Genomic DNA, 19,293 nt, shown 5'->3' on the forward strand with positions numbered 1-19,293 from the left:
AGAAAATCATCTAATACATGCAGGTTTCCTCACAATGCTTTCAATTGACACATAGAATTTAGTGAATTATAAGCACCAATCAAGAAAGTATAAACTTCCCGGCACTTGCGAAGATTTGCTTAGTGCAATGTTCAATTATTTCTATTAAATTTCTTATAGTATCTCCTTTGTATAGGCTTTGTATTTTTCTATATAGCTTACAACATAAAGCCATTTTATACAGCTACAAGAAAATATGAAATAAAATTGTATTTGGAAAGGTTTGCTTGTATATTCAGAAGTAATCGAAGCCACACAAACCTGGTCCTCTGAATCCTCGTGCGGTTTCGTATCGCCATTATGTGATAGGTCCGAGTGTAGCGCTGGATGAGGCGCATGCGCGGGACTACTTGAGTTGTTCGCTGCTCTCGACTCTTCCTCTTCTTCTTCGTCTGAACCAGAACCGAGTAGTGAATCAGCTGTTGAAGAATAAGTCGTTGGTTAATGGCTCGTCATCAAATTTAACTTTCACCCTTATTCTTTCACAAATGAGTTTTTATATGTTCCGGTCAGGTTATTGATAATATAATTTTATCTCACAGTACATAATCAATAAAAAAAAACATAGTGACACAATGCAACAATCTAAAACGGTTTCAAAAATAAAAAAGTTAAATATGATATAAATGTCTTACAGTCAAAAACCTCATCTAACCTACATTCCACATCTCTTCACTGTGCTGTCTTGGCTCTTAAGTTCATAAATATAATGTAATGTGTTCTACTGCCAAGAGATTTACAGTTAAAAGCTTGTTAAAAATATAAAACAATATTTGGCTGAATATTTTGAACCTTTTAGTACTTGTTTTTTATTTTTTATTTTTATCATGACAATATTTACATACAATGAACCATCACAACACTTTATAGCTTATTCGATCGAAAATTGACTTATCAAAAAGCAATCGCTCGACCCTTCGCCAGTTTAACTAAATAAAAATGTAATTTCGATCCCCGTCTCCCCTACTGGGAGGAGAATTAACCGCAAAAACAATTACTCAGGGTAGGAATGGATAAAAATAGAATATATGCGATTACAGAAAATAATGACAGAAATATTTATTTTACTTAAAAATATAAGTAAAATCGAATTTATGTAATTGTGGAATCGATTTCATCGAATCGGTACCAACACGACTACATATGTCTTAGACTAATTAAAAGCACATATACTTGCATTTGGAAGATATTAAAGAAGCGATATTGCTTCTAAATTATTAAAGTTGAGGATATAATGTACGATTATACAGTCGCGAAATTAATATTTAGACCTTTATCAAACAAAATGTGCCCGAGTATAAATAAAATAAGCATTCAATACAATTAAAATTATTTAATATATTTCTCTTAATTTATTTTTTATATTTACATCGTTATCAACATCGTTTGTAATTACATACATACAATTTATAATACGCATATAAACCTTTATTTAACTATAATACAACTTATAGTTAGGTATTTATTGTAAATGATACGTTTATTTAGTTTAAAGGTACCATTAGAAAAACTTTGGTAGCGTAACCTCTCGCGGCAGAGCGATCGATTAACGAGCGCTCGAGGCGCTGTAGAACATCTGTCGTCAGATGAACTATCGTATGTAGATAAAGTTTGGCTATATTTTAATAATATTTAACGACTGGTTATTATTATCTATATCTTACTTATAATACGAGTACATAATAAAGCTATGCGGTTTACGGGAGAATTGTAGAACAAGACTATGTTGGTGTACAAAATAAAAAAAATGTATGAAAAAATATATTATTACAATTAGAGTTACTAACGGGTTTGAAGTTGCTTTTCATAGAAAATACAAACTATTTATTACATAGTATACACGACTAAGTCATGCTCCAGAAAACATGACTTCTATTAATCTTATAACTTTTTCCGGTTCTGACCGGCGGCCCTTCTTTGAAATAGTGCAAATCATTGTTGTGGCCCGTATAGACGTGTAGGGTAAAATTTGTAGGAAATATTTTAATACTACCTCTACTTACAATATTCATATTTTATTTAAGCTTATGTGACAAATTGAAAGGAAATGCGTCGAATAATAATATTTAATTTTTTATTTTGTCTTATATTTTGTTAGGGCATTTGCATTTGCATTATAGGTGTATGGGGATGTCAGCCCTATCATCTTACGAGGTAAATTCTTTTGCTCAAACACAGGTCACTCATAATCCGATGAAATGGCAATCAGACAGGATAAATCAATCGCAGGAGCAACAGCTTTACGTGCTCACCGAGGCACGGGAGTGTAAACAATATTAACTTCCTTCCAGATATCTTAACGAACACATCCTTTTTATATATTGGGTTTTGAACCTAGTATCTTGGAGCATGATAAGCAAACCTACAAAACCAACAAGCTATTAAAAAAATTAATAAGCCCGTGTGAAGGTACAATCGTTTTAAGATCAGATCGCACTTAATGTAAGCAAACACTTGAAAGTAAAATGTCCGGGCATAGAGGACTCTCGCGCACCCTCCTCAAAACAAACACTCAACGTTGGAGGACCTGTAGGAAAAATTGAAGAGGTTTGTTTTAGAATTATATCAATGAAAGCGAAAGTAACCTATGAAGTTTGATTGTTCTAATGTATGGCCACATAGTTTCATGTTTGCCTGAGAATTTATAGGTAAATATGTTTTTAGTTTTTCAAGTATATTATTATTTTTTTATTTCTCAAAACGAAAATCCATGTGAGTTTCGTTTTTATGAATTCGATGATATATTATAGTTATTTATTTCATGACAAGATATACATTAGATACCTATGTAACTGCCATGGGCCAGGCGCTAGAACACGTGGAAGTTAAAAGAAAAATGCGGATGCAAAATCAAGCAAGAACAATTGGTTACGAGTTCAATTTGTTCTTATAACTTATCTTGCTCAAGGAAAACATGGTGAGGGATCGGAAAAGGATTGACAAATTGTATGTCGACCCTAGAATAAATCTAGTGACGTATCGTAATTAGAAAAAAAAATAGTTCATCGTGATGTGAACCTACTACAAACACTTAAGAAACTAAAAATTTAAATTTCTTCAATGCACTCAAAATTATTATTTTCAAATTCAATTTTAAAATTTTAAATGAAATCTATATTATTATTAGTTAAAATACATTATTTATATATATTTTACTACATTTATGTTTTTACGTGTCTGTAGCCCACACATTTTAATTTATTTATATCTAATGCGAAAATGTAATTAAAGAAATTTAATAAAAATAAGTATATTCAAGCAAAAATTTAAAAAAAAAACATATCTTCAAGTTAATAAATAACTATCTATCACTTAAATATATCCAAGCACGAATATGAACTCGAATCTTTTAATTAACATCCAAACATTTGAACCGCGGGCGACTTATTACAGCTGTAGGTATACAACGATAACGCCAAGAAAATGAGAAAACATAAAAATGTACTGCCTCCAATTTTAGCAAGCGTCAAGCTCACCCTAGCTCTGAAATCAATTTTAAACCGCCCAAAATAAACGACTTCTTTTGTCCCCTCCTCGCCCTTAATCGAATTTTAGCGGCAAAACTGCTTTTTATTGTTCTTGAAATTTCGATCGCTTCCCTTTAATATTTTAAATGTTTATTGGCTTCTAAACATAGTTATTTAGTTACGTAGTATACCTAATATTATTTCATTGACATCCATGCTATTTATATTCGACTAACTATGAGTCGTGGCGAGACCATATACTCAATTAAAAATCTATCAAGTCAAAGTATTTTTTGTTTAACAAACAAACTCCTTAACTTTATAATATAATACGAGTAAATACCATAGATATGTCATATCTAACTAGCAGTAGATACACGTCGTATATTTCGTTCACGACATGCTTATGCAATCTCAAAATGTACATGGGTTCTATGTATTAGTTTTTAATGGTGCACTGAAAAAACCGTACTGTACTGGTTTATTGGACGAAGTTGATGATTAAATATCTTATTGCACAGCAACGCAGGTTTCTAAGTGTCAAGTATTATAGTTTAAGGCTGTCTTTGATAGTCAATTAACAATATTTCCCAGTGAATAGATATAGCAGTAGCTTTTGGTTAGGTTTATATATTCGAACGCAACCAGAGGATCATTTAAATTTTATTTATCTGTAAAAATTCCGTTTTCTTTTTATATAAATTCGATGCCATCACACTTCTGACGTCGCTCGGCTTTTACGGTTTGTCTCTACTTGTAATTTAACAGTTAATAACAATAAATTAAACTTAAATTGACAAGGAAGAAATTGTATTATTTGAATATATAACATACAACGGATACACGTCATATAACATATGTTAAAAAATTATCTGATTGTATATGGTTCTACTCATATTTCATAGCAATTTGAGAAGAATAAAAACTGTATTATCAAAGTTAACAAAAATATCCAATAGATATTTATTCAAGTTCACATTGAATGAACATACCTATGTGATTGAAACGTATTTACTTATTTACGTATTGTTATTTAATTAATAGAAAAGAGGTACTACTCATTTTCTTGCTGGTTCTTCCCGGTATATGTACTGGAGGTAGGGATTTGTGCGAGCTCGTCTGGGTAGTTACCACCCACTCATCTGATATTCTACCGCAAAACAGCAGTACTTAGTATTGTTGTGTTCCGGTTTGTGTGTGAGTGAGCCAGTGTAATTACAGGCACGAGGGACAACGTCTTAGTACCCAAGGTTGGCGATGTAAGCGATAGTTAAAATTTCTTACAATGCTGATGTCTATGGACGTTGGTGACCACTTACCATCAGGTGGCCCATATGCTCGTCCGCCTACCTATACTATAAAAAATAAGTTTAACATACATTCGAAACCGTTGATAGTTTTATATTTAATATACTTAGGTATTATAAAATGACGATTAAAACATGCCTGTCAGAACTTATTTGAATAAAGTCTATTTATATTTGTTTTATTTATCAAATACTATACGTATACGAATATTCCTTTAACAATAAATAATCATAATATAAACTGGAGACATTAAGACGTCATTTGCTAAAATTTGGAATTCAGAAATCTTAACTGCAAATATCTTGCAAGTTGGATAATTCTTAAGTTTAATTATTGTTAAGTGATATATTTAAGTTTTACTTTTCTTTTTTATTTAATACCTTAAAGATAAAGGCACAGGTAAAATGAACAACATCCAAGCTTCGAGCTCTTACTGAGAACGAACCCAGGACTTTACGATCAGAAGCGGAAAGTACAACTTGCACGATTAACTTTCATGCTATTGTTTTATGTTTATATCATTACTGTATAAAAGATTTGATTTTAGAACGGACGGTTATTATAAAATTACATATTTATGTATCTATTTAGATAACACTGAGTTTCTTTTTTAAATAATTTGGTCAAGATTATGAAGAATTAATAATATATTAGCAAAAAAGTATTTAAGTAGAAACTAAAATTTTCGATTTTTAACCAATAGTAACACTGATTGAACAAGATCAATCTTTATAAGTTATGTATGAAGGGTTATAGCACAGAACGTAATAGTGTTATTATCCAAGCATGAAGCAGGTAATCGAGAACGTTGGTCAACAATTAGTACCGATTAACAATTCAATCAACATGGCTCATGAATAATTATTTCCAAAAAAATTACATCTACATCTAGATATTACAACCTATTAGTGTAGGGAAAGCTATAAAAATCACGGATTATTTCGTATTACAGGTATATTAAAGTTTGTTATGGCGTGTTTATGGGGCCGACCGTTAATTCGAGACCACCATCTTAAATGTAAAATAAGAAACCGCGAGATAAGAATCTAAGAACATAAAAGATATGGGAACTCTTTGTGAAGCCGGTAGCCGGCGTATAGTTATGTACGCCCATATACAATACGGCGGGGCACGCACACTCATCCACTGATGCGGCACACATGAAAGGGCGCTGTACGCAAACGTTCAACGTCGGTTTGTGATTGGTGGATATGATGGCGACGACCACGCCCACTTTTATCGACGTTGCGCCGGGAACGTGCGTGCGAAACATCCGTATATGTAAAATAGGCTATAGGTTAGGTCGTTTTAAAAATGACATTTCCATTGGGCATCCTGTCCGCCGTCTGCGGAAAATCTCCGCTCAGATTTTTCGAATGATCTTTTTTGTTCGTCCTGATTGTACACTTAGATGTTCACGTTTTTATATATTCAATTGTTTTCTGTATGATCACCGGGCATTCAATTAAAAAATAAAAACGAACGAAAACAGTATGTCGGAAATTGTTTTAATAGACTTTTATTTATTTTGAGCTTTTCGGGAAAATGCAATTATTTTGCAATTTCGGAACCATCGAAACAGTTCAGCTATTGATAGATAGGTAGGTACATAGCGGTAAATCTCATTAACATCCCTGATAACCTTGTCAATAGCAGATGCTTTAACGAACTGACACAGCATACACACAACAAATTAGTAGCCATACGTACGTAAGCCACTCTGAGTTGACGCATGTCTTTATGAAGCTGAGGGGTTGTCAGAGGTCATGAAGTGATGGTTCATTACAAAGGTAGTCGTGAGCGTGACTTCCCCAGGTAGCTATGGGAGGGTAAGAATAGACACAATGAAAGAGCTTACGGCAGCATGAGTCGAGTTTTTACTTACTTTTGATTCGCGGCGCCTCAGCGGCGAACGTGGATGTGATGACTAATGAATTCTGCTTTATATATATTTTTTACTGACTACGAAACTTTATTATCGAGAGAGTTACACAACGGGCCGGTTTTATTAATAATATAATAAACGTAAGTGAACAATAGTAGTTTTAGTTTTCATAACTATGAAAACATATTTTATTATCGTAGGTCTTCCTGAGTATCATTTAATGGGAATAATTTCGTGCATATGCACCTAATTGAAATGCATGGAAATTGTGGAGAAGCGCACATTATTTAATGTTATTAATTTTGGAGATGTCGCAGTAGTTGGAACATGTGAACATAAGCCGACGATAGGTTCAAACCCGAGCAAGTATTACTAAATTTTTATGTAAGTGCTTAATTTGTAATTATAATACATCTCGTGCTCGGGGGCACAGAACTGCATCTTGTATACTTCAATGGACATCGGAGTAGTCCAGCTCAGCAGTCCTATGCTTACCGTAAAAGCATGTGAATGTCCCACTGCTGGGCTAAAGGCTTCCTCTCCTCTTTTTGAGGAGAAGGTTTTGGAGCTTACCACGCTTCCCAATGCGGGTTGGTGGAATACACATGGATGAATTTCAGTAAAATTAGACACATGCAGGTTTCATCACGATGTTTTCCTTTGCCGTAAAGCACGAGATGAATTATAATCACAAATTAAGCACATGAAAATTCAGTGGTGCTTGCCCGGGCTTGAACCCACGATCATCGGTTAAGATTCACGCGTTCTTACTAGTCCAATGCTTATAAAAGTAAAACTAAAGAAATAACCTGAAAATGTCCCTCTGCTGGACAAAGGCTGTGAGAATAAGGTTTGGAACTGTTTCCACTACGGCTCTAATGCAATGGATACACATGTGGCAGATTTTCGACACATGCAGATTTCCTCAAGACGTTTTAATTCACCGCCGAGCACGAGATGAATTACAAACACAAATTAAGCACATGAAAAATCAGCAATGGCATTTACAAGCTAATACCTACTTAAATGTAGTTTTTCAATCATGCAAAATAACTGAACTGAGTACATCCTGGAAATGGACTTAGGGACCTACTTTATTATTTTTTTATTTATAAATTGTCCATTTGCTTATTCACTTTTTGACACATGACTAGTTCATGCGGCGTTGTAACATTTTGATTATCGATTCGATTATTAACACTTTAAATAGTATGTAGTATCGACTATCGATTTTTGATGATGAATTAAAATATCCTTGTTTAAATGAATATATTTTTTATTGGAAATTTCTATGCTTTGTGTTTTTTATTATTAAATACATCATAATATAAATTATCCGCTTAAAAACTCAATGACTATAAATATTGTACAACAATAAAAAAAAAAACAATAAAACCCTGTCTTATTCCTGTCTGTTAAAAAGGCGACATTTTTATAATAGAAATATTTATACCCAAATAGACTTTTACATGTTTGATATAGGAATTCATACGGTACAATATAAATATTAATTGTAATATATTATAATATAAACATATTCATGTTTATATTATATATTCTTTCATTATATTATATGAATTATGTTAAGGCAGTATGTGTATATGTGATTTTCTTTTCTAAATATAGAAAACTGAAACTTAATCAAACAACGGAACGGAAAAATGTCTGTCTGTTAATTTATTCATATGATTAGCGTGAGAACATCATTATACATATTATAGAGGTCAAAACATGCGTCTGTTTGTGTTTTTTATTCTTTCTTTGATCAATGGTCTCACATAAAAAAAACTATTCAAATTCAAAGATTTATGAAAAAGTTCAATTTTCATAAAACTGCACTGCGAGTTTTACTATCGCAATATTAATACATAACGCTTCTTATTCGGTAATCAAAGTATTTGAATAGTAGAAAATAAGTCTGTAATTAATTGTAATGACATAATTTAATGTCGCTAACATATAATTACAATTAAAACATACTAATTATATTAGTATTTAATAAAATAAACATAATAAAGCCCTAGAATTCGATTTTATTTTTATTTATTTTTTTATATGCGCCGGGATGGCAAATGACTCTACTCCACCTGATGGTAAGTGGTAGTAGAGTCCAAACGCGACGACGGCCAGTACAGTAGGGAAGAATGTTCGGTACTAGCCGTCCCCGCCTTGCCGGCCCGCAAGATGCCTCTTCACGCCTCGTTTGAAGGAAACCGAGTTGTAAGAGCAGGGGAACACGTGAGCTGGTAAGGAATTCCATTTTTTGATAGTGCGACACAGAAAGGAGTTGCCAAATTTCTTTGTGCGCGATGGAATTGATGTCACAGTTAGGCGGTGACATCGAGAACCAGCTCGCGTGGACTTAAGAAGGAAGGAGGAAGCAGGAATTAGAGAGAATAATTCCTCAGAGCACTCGCCGTGATACAGTCGATAGAAAGCGCTCAGTGCTGCTATCTCACGACGCAATTGTAAAGGTTCAAGGGTGTTTGTGACCTTTACGTCTTTATTATATCAATTAAAAGTTATAAATTATCTAATAATTATTATGTCAATGTATTCAAATCTATATAATGTATAAACATATTTTATGTGAAAATTGTTAATCACATATTCTTAATCACCAGCCTCCAAATACTTTGTCTTACATTTTGTATGTCGTATTCATTACTTTTTAAATAATCCATATGTTCTTATAAAATATTAGAATAATTAATAATAATCGGTGAATTAATTTAAATCACAAACATAAAGAAAATTTAGTATCCGAAGGCACGTACGAAACGCCTCGTTAACAATATTCAATAACTTCAAAATGATATATATCAAGAGGTCAAGCCAGGCAACCTGACTATCATAAAACTCCCTAATTCCCAAGGCATAATAAACAAAGACGTCATAAATAACGGTAAGAGTGTTCGAAAGAGCGATATGTCAGCGTCCCCGACCGCCATTAGAGACGCCATGTTTAATCTAATACAATGCCATGCGCAAACGCAGCCGGGGCGAAGTAAGACAAATTAGTAGTCTATCAATCAGCCGTGAAAAATTGTTGTTAAATTATTTTTCAAATTCTATAACACCGTAATGACCGAGTTTCGTATAAATAGTTATTGTTAAATTTTTAATATTGATATAAGTGGAGGTCCAACGGACCTCTAGCTATATCTAAATGTAGTTATAATAAAATCAACAACAATAGGTACTATTACGTTTCCATTAATGATAATATAAAAGGTCAAATAATAAATATATTGTCTATTCAAACTTTTAAATTGCTTCCATTACTAAGAAGTTGATGCAATCAAATAAACATTATGACAATAACTTCAATAGTTCGTCTAGTATTTAGAATATGTATATATTGAGTGCCTCGTTGGTTTAGTTCATAAAAGGTCTCAAATTTCGAGGACCTGAGTTCAGATCCCTGGTAGAGAGTGTGAGAATATAGACAACACCTGTGTTTGCGCACTCACTTGTGCACTATATGTCCTGCGCAGTTGGCTAGTCTCCCTTCATATTAGCCGCCGTGGGCGATTTCGTTTTGGCCATCATCATAATATATACGTTCGTAGATACATTGGTAGAAGGACTTTGTGCAAGCTCGTCTGGGTAGGTACCACCCACGCATCAGATATTCTACCGCAAAACAGCAGTACTTAGTATTGCTGTGTCCGGTTTAAAGGGTGAGTGAGCCAGTGTTTACAGGCATAAGTGACATAACATCTTAGTTCCCAAGGTTGGTGGCGCATTGGCGATGTAAGCGATTGTCAACATTTTTTGCAATGCTAATGTTAGGTGCGTTGGTGACACCTTACCATTAAGTGAGCCTATTTGCTCGTCCGCCTAAATATTCTATATATATAAATATATAAAATTCGTACATATATTTATATACTCGGATGCAATTGTCATTGCAATTAAAACTTGCTATACCTATTCTATCTTGCTGTATTTCTACCCAAAATACCAATTTATTTTGAGTATTAATGTCAATTAAAATTTCCTACTTTATATAAAAACATATTTAATATTAAAATATTTATAAATAAATCATTCTATTCAACTACAACTTTATAATATTGAATGCAGCATAATTCAGGGATGTCTGGTGTTCGGAAGCCAATATGGCAGCTCAGTCCGATTATTTTATGACTACTACCGAATGCTTTAATAATAGTTATATATGTTAATATTATGTAATTACATTAAAATATAAGATGGACCTTCTCCTCAAAAATGGAGAGGATGCCTTAGCTCAGCAGTGGAACATTCACAGGCTGTTACTGTACTGTACTGATAAGATGGAACATTTCATTAAAGTGATAGTTACTTTGATTGATAACAAGTTACTCTCAAATCTAGATTAAAGTAAACAAAACAAAACATTTTTTTTTAGTTTATTTTAATTATTTATTTTGTGATTAAAGGAAAAGTAATAACCATATATACTCGTAAGTATATTATGCGTTATAAGATACTTTGAATAGAAACAATTTTAGTTTTACATAAAAAGAATGTGACATATGACGAATTCGGATAAAATCGCAAGGAGCCGTTAATTAACATTTTTATGTCACAAAGCTGTTAAATCCTTCCAATTTAACAGTTCATACTGGTAATATCAGGAACTACCAGTCCATCATAAAAAAAAGCCGGAAAACGTGAACTCAGGACTAGACTAGACTAGTCGGTGAAGACCTCTCGCTGCCGAGTGTGATAAACGCCATGCTTGGTAGCAAGAGGTTGGAGACGGTCTCCTTCTGCGAAAATGTCATGTCGCAGAAGGAGGCAGCGGAGCGGGAGCGTGAGGAGAGCGCCTCCGCTGACTCGCTTCGCCGAATAAGGCGTCGGCGCTATGCGCATCTTCTCCTCCCGCCGTAAGTGTTGCCGGGGTTAGGGGGTGTTTGTACCCTGAGAACCCCCTAGGATTTGAGGCCTGCAGAGGCAGGCCAACCGTCGGGGCGTCACGGTAGTATGCGCAAGCGATCCCGTGACGCCCCTCGAAAAGGCGGTGTTGGTACCGTTGGTTTTTTAGTGGGTATTCCGGTGCATGCTCGGCGCCGACGAGTCCCACATACCCCCCCCCCCACTTCAAGTGGGGGAAACGCGTAAACGTAAACGCTGTAAACGCGTAAATTTTTCAGCGAAACGAAAAAAAAAAAGGACTAGACTAGACAGGACTTGACAGAAACTGTATCAATCACTACTTAGTGATAAGACCGGTTTTTAAATATATTTAAATATATATATGTAATGGGGGAGGGGGGTCAAGCTTTGAAAATATTATGCCTTTCCGTACTGTTTTTCTTTATTTTGCATGTATGTTTGGTGTGTGTGTGTGTGTGTGTAATTTTATATTTTTTCATGAAATAACTAAAAAATATTAACGTTCATTACAATTCGTTGTCAGTCATCCATCATGGTGTTCCGTGACGCGTCTTCTGCTTCGGGTCTCATTAGAGATCGTACTAAACGAAACTTTATGCTAAACTCTCGGACCGTATTGATAAATGGTTTTAGTAAATAGCTTGCAGTGAGTGGCATCCAATCAATGTTTTCGGTCTGTGAGGGCTTTAAAAATTTAGTACTAGTTTAAATTACGGATTTCAAATTAACTAACTGTGTAGTATAAATTATTATATCGCTTGTCAGATTGCTACAGAATCGTAACAGTTGTTCTAAATGAATATTCATATTTGTGTTGTAATATTGTTTATATATTTGATGAAATCTGATGAGTAAATACATATGCAATTATTTCTATGTTTGCATAAAGTATCATTTTATAATATATATTTTTAATAAATGTGCCGTTCGCAATTGAAACTCGATTTAATTTGTAAAAAAATACATCACATAATTGACGACGATTGCTAGATAGCATGCTTATAATTACTCGACGCGATCAAGATTTATTCTTTGAAAAGCGAAGCCTATTATCACAGTTATTCTTATACGAACAAAGATTCCCTTATGTGTGTTTAATTGTATAAGTCATAAATGTATTTTGGGCCATTCAATGCATTTCATTATGACTGTATAACTTCTCATTTTTGTTCGTTTTACTTAACTATGGCTATATATAATCTAAAAAAGTTTCGTACAATAACTGAAAGCCATGAAAAGCAGCTCATTACTATTATCAATTCAAACTTTTTTTATTATGGAATATCTTTTTTATTATTGTAATAAAGTTTTTGTATTGCGAGTATTGTTGTATTCTTTTAACAATATATAAAATATAACTCTCTTTTTGCGAGAAAATTTTGTTCAGCGAAATAAAAAATAAATAAAGAAATATAAATCAAGTAGATATACATAAAATTTTCAAATACAAATTAATTAATTCAATTTGGAATAATTATGTTTGTTTTATGTTGAAAGTAAACAAATGTAAATTGTGAAACTCTAGCTATGTATATGAAATTGTAGAAAGGTATACGTGTAGGTATTACAGGGCGGCGTATTTCCGTGACCACAAGTCGTGACCCGTCGAGATTGGCCGCGTGCGTGTGCGGTGGCTCTATTTGTTCTCTACAATTCTAGTCTTGCTTGATTCAGTTCAAACAAGGATTATGTAAGCTACACAAATCTATGTACTTTTATGTTTCGTTAAAAAATGTTTATTTTTTGGTAGAGAAGTTTGTAACTGTTTTTTTTATTATATAACTTATTTGAACGATGTTAAACGTTACCCGTGAAACCAAGTGCTCAAACTAGCTTATTGTTAAATTTTATTACCATCAGTGGTTTAGCCGTAATGACGATGAACGGATATACAGAGCTTTGTACTTTCTCATTTAAAATATTATAGAAATATAGATTAGTTACTTTTAGTTGGTCAAAGTGAAATCATCTCATGTCGTATCTACGTTTTAACACAGATATACGACTTACCGAGGATACCAGGACCCCCAAGAGTTAAAAAAGCCGAGATGGCCCAGTGGTAAGAACGCGTGAATCTTAACCGATGATTGTGGGTTCAAATCCGGGCAAGCACCACTGAATTTTCATGTGCTTAATTTGTGATTATAATTCATCTCGTGCTTTACGGTGAAGGAAAACATCGTGAGGAAACCTGCATGTGTCTAATTTCACTGAAGTTCTGCCACATGTGAATTCTACCAACCAGCATTGGAGCAGCGTGGTGGAATAAGCTCTAAACCTTCTCCTCAAAAAGAGGAGAGGAGGCCTTTAGCCCAGCAGTGGGACATTCACAGGCTGTTACGGTTACTTTTAGTTGCAGTCGGAAAGGATATCAAAAAGGTTATTTAACCGACTTATGATACTAGTCGCTTAGCTTACTAATAGAATAATTTTCTACGAGGCGTATTTCAGAATCTAACAGGGTATGAAGATGACAGATTGGTATACTGACTTACTTATAAACGTCTAGCGGGTGATTAGTTAAACAATGATATGTGTTCTTTCGAATGCCAAATCAATAATGACAGAAAGATATAAATATATGTTTAACTAAACAGTCGCTAAGCAACGTTAATAAAAAAGGCCGATAATGTTTCAATAAAAATATTAAACTTCAACTAAACAAATATTACTATTATTAAAAACAAACGTTTTTTATACTAAGTAGTAACCGCACTTAAGATGTGATATTTACCTACATACTCGTAGTTACAAGGACGGTTGTATTAAAATTACTCCTTGATTACTACACTGTGATCAATAATAGTGATTCGCAGAAAAAGGCCCTTTACAACTAGTTACATAATCTATAATTACGGGTATTATTAAGAAATCATGTTATAATCTGTGCCAAGATAATTCAGGCAGATGAGTGCAAAAAATGCAAATGAGCATAATCGCAAAATAAATAAAACAGCGGGGAACAAGTTGTCAAGTAATGACATGCTTGACACTAATGACGAGTGAGCATACGAAATCATACAATGAGATGAGGCGAAACGACGCACGCGCATCCACGCACGCAGCGTTGCAAATCGACAATGCACGGTGGTAGGACACAGCACGTACAAGAATGCGTATTATTTTTTATTTCTGTTCGTAATATCCAACGTCAAATTTAAAATTCGAAAATAAAATACAGAAACCAAAGTTAGGATTCTAATGTACACTCTTTGTTATTAAATATAAATTTAATTAAACAATGCAAACAATATTAATGTCTTATGTTACTATAGCAGTGCGACTATATAATGAATTAGGTAGCATCCACCAAACAGTAGAAACTCATAATACAAAACCTGAACGCGCTATAATTAAAAGGGCCGAGCCAAACACGATCAATCTCATCTCCATCTCCCCACTTAAAGTCAAAATAATAGATGGCCAACTCTAATGTCACTTTTTTCTTCAACTCGGCGTACGGCGTACAAGACGGAATTGACAGGTCATCAGTGACGGAGCAGGCTCTCGGTGACGATGCTCTTTCTTTCACCCGCCAGTCTCGAAACAAACAATACTATATATATGTAGTTCTGTAAGCAATTGTAATCCTTATTCAGTAGCTACAAGAACCGCTAACTCCGTGAAATCAGCACGCGTATAAGTCTTTTGTGTTCTCGGCCCAGCGCCTCCTGTTCGGTTCTTTTTTCCTAAGATTATCTTCGGCGGCCGAGGCGTGAAGGCCGAGTGCCACACAACATGGCGTCGACAGGTTTCTTCCCGCTTTTTTACCTCTTTGTTTCTCTCCATTATTGTCTATCGATGATTCCCGCCGTTCGATTTTTGAATAAGTTTTCTTTTTTTCGCATTATTAATATCGGAGCGGCGGTCGTGTTTTGTTTTCTGTTATTTACATACCCGTATACACGGACCTCTCCTCTCAAAGGATTCGTTGTGGGAACTGTGATAAAGCAGTTTAGTGCCGGTTAATTTACATTCTCAGAATAGAAGTTGAAATAAAATTGAACTCATCAAAAGATATTTAGGAATTCATGGTCGCAAATCACGAGGCCGAAGTCTTTCGCAGAATATAATGATTTAGTGCTTGCCGTAAAATTTTGAAAACAATAAAAATGGAGGAGGTCCTGAGTCGGTAGCCAGGCGTCGTTTGACGAACTTTTGGTCTTCGATTGCAAGTATTTCAACCGTGATATTAATTTTTTAACTATTTACAACAGTAATAGTCTGTAAAATTCCCACTGCTGATTGCGATCTCTCTTTTTGAGAAAATTTTGGAGATTATTCCACCATGCTGCTCGAATGCTATTTAATAGATTTTTATCCTACACATGCAGGTTTCCTCACTGTGATATCCTTCACCGCCGAGCAAGAGACAAATTACAAACAAATTAAATAAATACATGGAAATGAAGTATATGATCTAACCACTGGGTCACCTCGGCTATTATACATACTATTAATAATATTTAACCATTGATTAATTTATGATTTATAAAGGCATTCGTCACTTCCACTTGATCATAATATCGAGTATTTGAATGATTGCTTTATCAGAAATTGCTTGCCGTAACTCTTGACTAAGATTACCGAATGGCGTAAAACTACTGCAGAACTAATAATTTTGCATTTCTTTCGTTCTATCGATGTAATTCTAACTCTATTTTATGGTGATTAGGTTGAAAATTGTTTGTTTACTTTTATAACATACGATTCTTATGTCATATGAAAGTCAATTAACTTCAAACAAAACTAAAGAGGAAATTTCTACTTTAATACAAACGTATAAAGTGCAATTTTTCATGACAATTAGTAAGGAAGCGAAATTAAATGAGGCGTTGCGGGTTCGATTCCCGATTCAGGCTATTAAAGTGTTAAGGTTAACTTGAATAATGCCACGGTCGGTTTGTTAGCATATGTTTTGTATGAATGGGCCCGTTTTGACTGAACAAGCGTTGAATTGAGTGTCGGATGTCATTATGTTGTATAGATGAGTTATGCGATTCTGAGAATGTTTGTTTATTGTAAAGGAATAGGGTCAATGACCCGAATTTTTTTTATTATCGATTAATCGATTTAACTATCGACTGTTTGAACAATATCTACCTAAAACTTATGATAACACTCGCACAAACACCAAAGGTAAAATGTAAAGATGGCTGACAAAGACTTTTAAGGTCTTGGTATTAAATATAATATCTGTGATTTAATAAAATTAAGATTATCTTCATTCTTAAGAATATTTTTTTATATTATATTAATTTCATAGTAATGATAACGCTTTTATACAGGTTATACATTCATGGTAGTAGCACACCCATCAGAGAAAGCATTGCCAACTAGGAACGGTGTCAGACAGCTTTAAATATCTGCAAGGTCCTTCTTGTAAGGTTTAACTGAACTGCACACTGAGCCATCAAATGAATAACTAGTGACGTCACGGTTTATTAGATTAACAAGGTTCTAAGGTCACAAATTAGACCCTCTTGTTATATTTAAGTAACAATACAAAAGTTTCGTGGACAACGTCATATTCATGAAGTCTGAATCTGATCCGAATTATTATTATTATTAAGTCGCAATTATAAAGGGTCGCCTACACGTGTCTATTACTAACTTATCTCATTAATAAACACAACACGTTTATAGAAATGCTATCATTATTTCTTATGGCCTTGTAATAATTGTTAGCTCAATAAACTTTATGTAACCCTTTTATGGGTACAAGGTGGTCCAATTAAATTGATAGGCCTTCGTCTACCGACCTATGATAACTTTTAACGTGTGATTTTTTATTTGATTGAATACCACTTAACAAAACTTTCAAGTTAAATTTTTAAATATGAGATGTATTTTCATAGTAGATATAGGTAGGCGGATGAGCGAACCGAAGTGGTCACCAACGCCCAAAGACATTGGCATTGTAAGAAATGTTAACCATCGCTTACATCGCCAATGTGCCACCAACCCAGAGAAATAAAATGTTATATCCCTTGTGCCTGTTATTACACTGGCTCACTCACCCTTCAAACCGGAACACAACAATACCAAGTAGGTACTGCTGTTTTGCGGTGAAATAATTCTGCGTGTACTTTAAAAATTTTGCTATGTATGTGTACTTATTTGCTATGTATGATTATTATTTATATTCACGGCCGAAATTACTATTTATTTCACTTATGTAGTATAACATTTATAGTAGTGTGCTAATAAAATCAATCGACGGATTGATATAACAATCTTATTTAACAAGATACCCTTCAATGTCGGATCATAGATAAGGGGTTGGTTTTTATATGAAAACTTCAGTTTATATGTCAATAACCTTTCCTTCGATTTTGACAAAGAAAAAAACTATTTCTTGCATCTTCGTTTTATAAATTATCATTTTAATAATTTTTCTTTGTAATGAAATCTCTATATGACAATAATAACTTTATTTTAGACTTAAATGAAAATGAAATTGAATTTTTTTTTATAATTTACAGATATATGTAGTTTAGTAATGGTCACACAGATCAATTTCGTTACTGGGACGCAGATCCCGTCAATTTGAATATCTATCAATTGCTATATTTGTACTCTCGGATTGTAGATATTCAAACAAAAAACAGGATTTAATAAGTTTTACTAAATGGAAAAGATTAAAAAATAATAATAACACAACCAGAGCACTTACTTACTACCCAATATGTGTTATGAATCACTAAATAAAAATTCTCTTTATCTAAATTTACAATGTAAATATTGTATAAATGTAAGTATTGTAATAATTGTCAATTATTTATATCTGGCGTAAAGGTTATTTTAAGATGATTGACTAATAATAAAATCCACTAAATCAAAATCATCCAAGCTATATTTAAACAAATGACAAACTGTACTTTTGCACTTTTAAATGAAACCAGCTTCTACAAATAAAGAGTCAATATTAATATAAAAGTATTACGCACTAAGATACGATAGAAATGTAAAAATGAAACGCAACCTATGTCAATGTTGGTATTTCGAAATACTCGAGAGAGTTCGAACAGCGAGCGACGCGAAGGCGTTCGGAAACGACCTTTTAACCCTCAGGGGGTTAGGGGAGATAAGGAAATAATATTTCCTTTACTCGTCTGTTAGGTACTCTGATAATGTACATACTATCTACGGAGTATATAGGTACATCACTGTATCAATGTATTGGTAGGCAATAGCCCTTTTAATTATAATCGCTTTGTTTTTGTTCATTAAATTATATTCTATAACATGCCTTTTTTTAATTAATTGATAACTAGATCATTCTAAGGGTCTTATGTGAATGTGAAATGTGAATTTAAAAAAAAACTAAAAATTGATTTATAAATAAATAGAAAACAAAGGAAAAGTCATTATTATACGAGATCTTAATTTAAAAAGATTATTAAGACACTAGTAATGAATGAATGAGATGCTAATAATTATAAAAGTATTGCAATTTGTGAAATGTTTTATTTTCTAAAGATTTAAAAATCTACCCACAAACATATTTATGGGAGTTAAATAAATCTCAATGGCTCATATTTAAGTGGACAGATCATATGCAGGCAAACACTGACCAACCGTCAATTTCACGCCATTTACCCAAGCACAATACCGCCGCAAAAAGAAAAAAAAATTGAAAAAATAAATTATTCGCAACGCCACAGAAAGCGAGAGAAATATACGAGAGATGTGATTACAAATTTA

General features: G+C 33.5%; 1 protein-coding gene across 4 annotated transcripts in view; it reads right to left on the bottom strand.

Moving 5' to 3' along the window:
• LOC126775322 (LIM/homeobox protein Lhx5) overlaps positions 1-19,293 on the bottom strand; it is a 60,431-nt gene that overhangs the window by 19,743 nt on the left and 21,395 nt on the right. For all 4 annotated transcript variants that reach the window (XM_050497169.1, XM_050497168.1, XM_050497166.1 and 1 more), the window contains exon 4: positions 301-458. In XM_050497169.1, coding sequence (XP_050353126.1) covers positions 301-458 — 158 coding nt within the window. The remainder of the gene's footprint in view (positions 1-300; positions 459-19,293) is intronic.

The sequence above is a fragment of the Nymphalis io genome, chromosome 18 (assembly GCF_905147045.1).
Source record: "Nymphalis io chromosome 18, ilAglIoxx1.1, whole genome shotgun sequence".
NCBI classification, from domain to species: domain Eukaryota; kingdom Metazoa; phylum Arthropoda; class Insecta; order Lepidoptera; family Nymphalidae; genus Nymphalis; species Nymphalis io.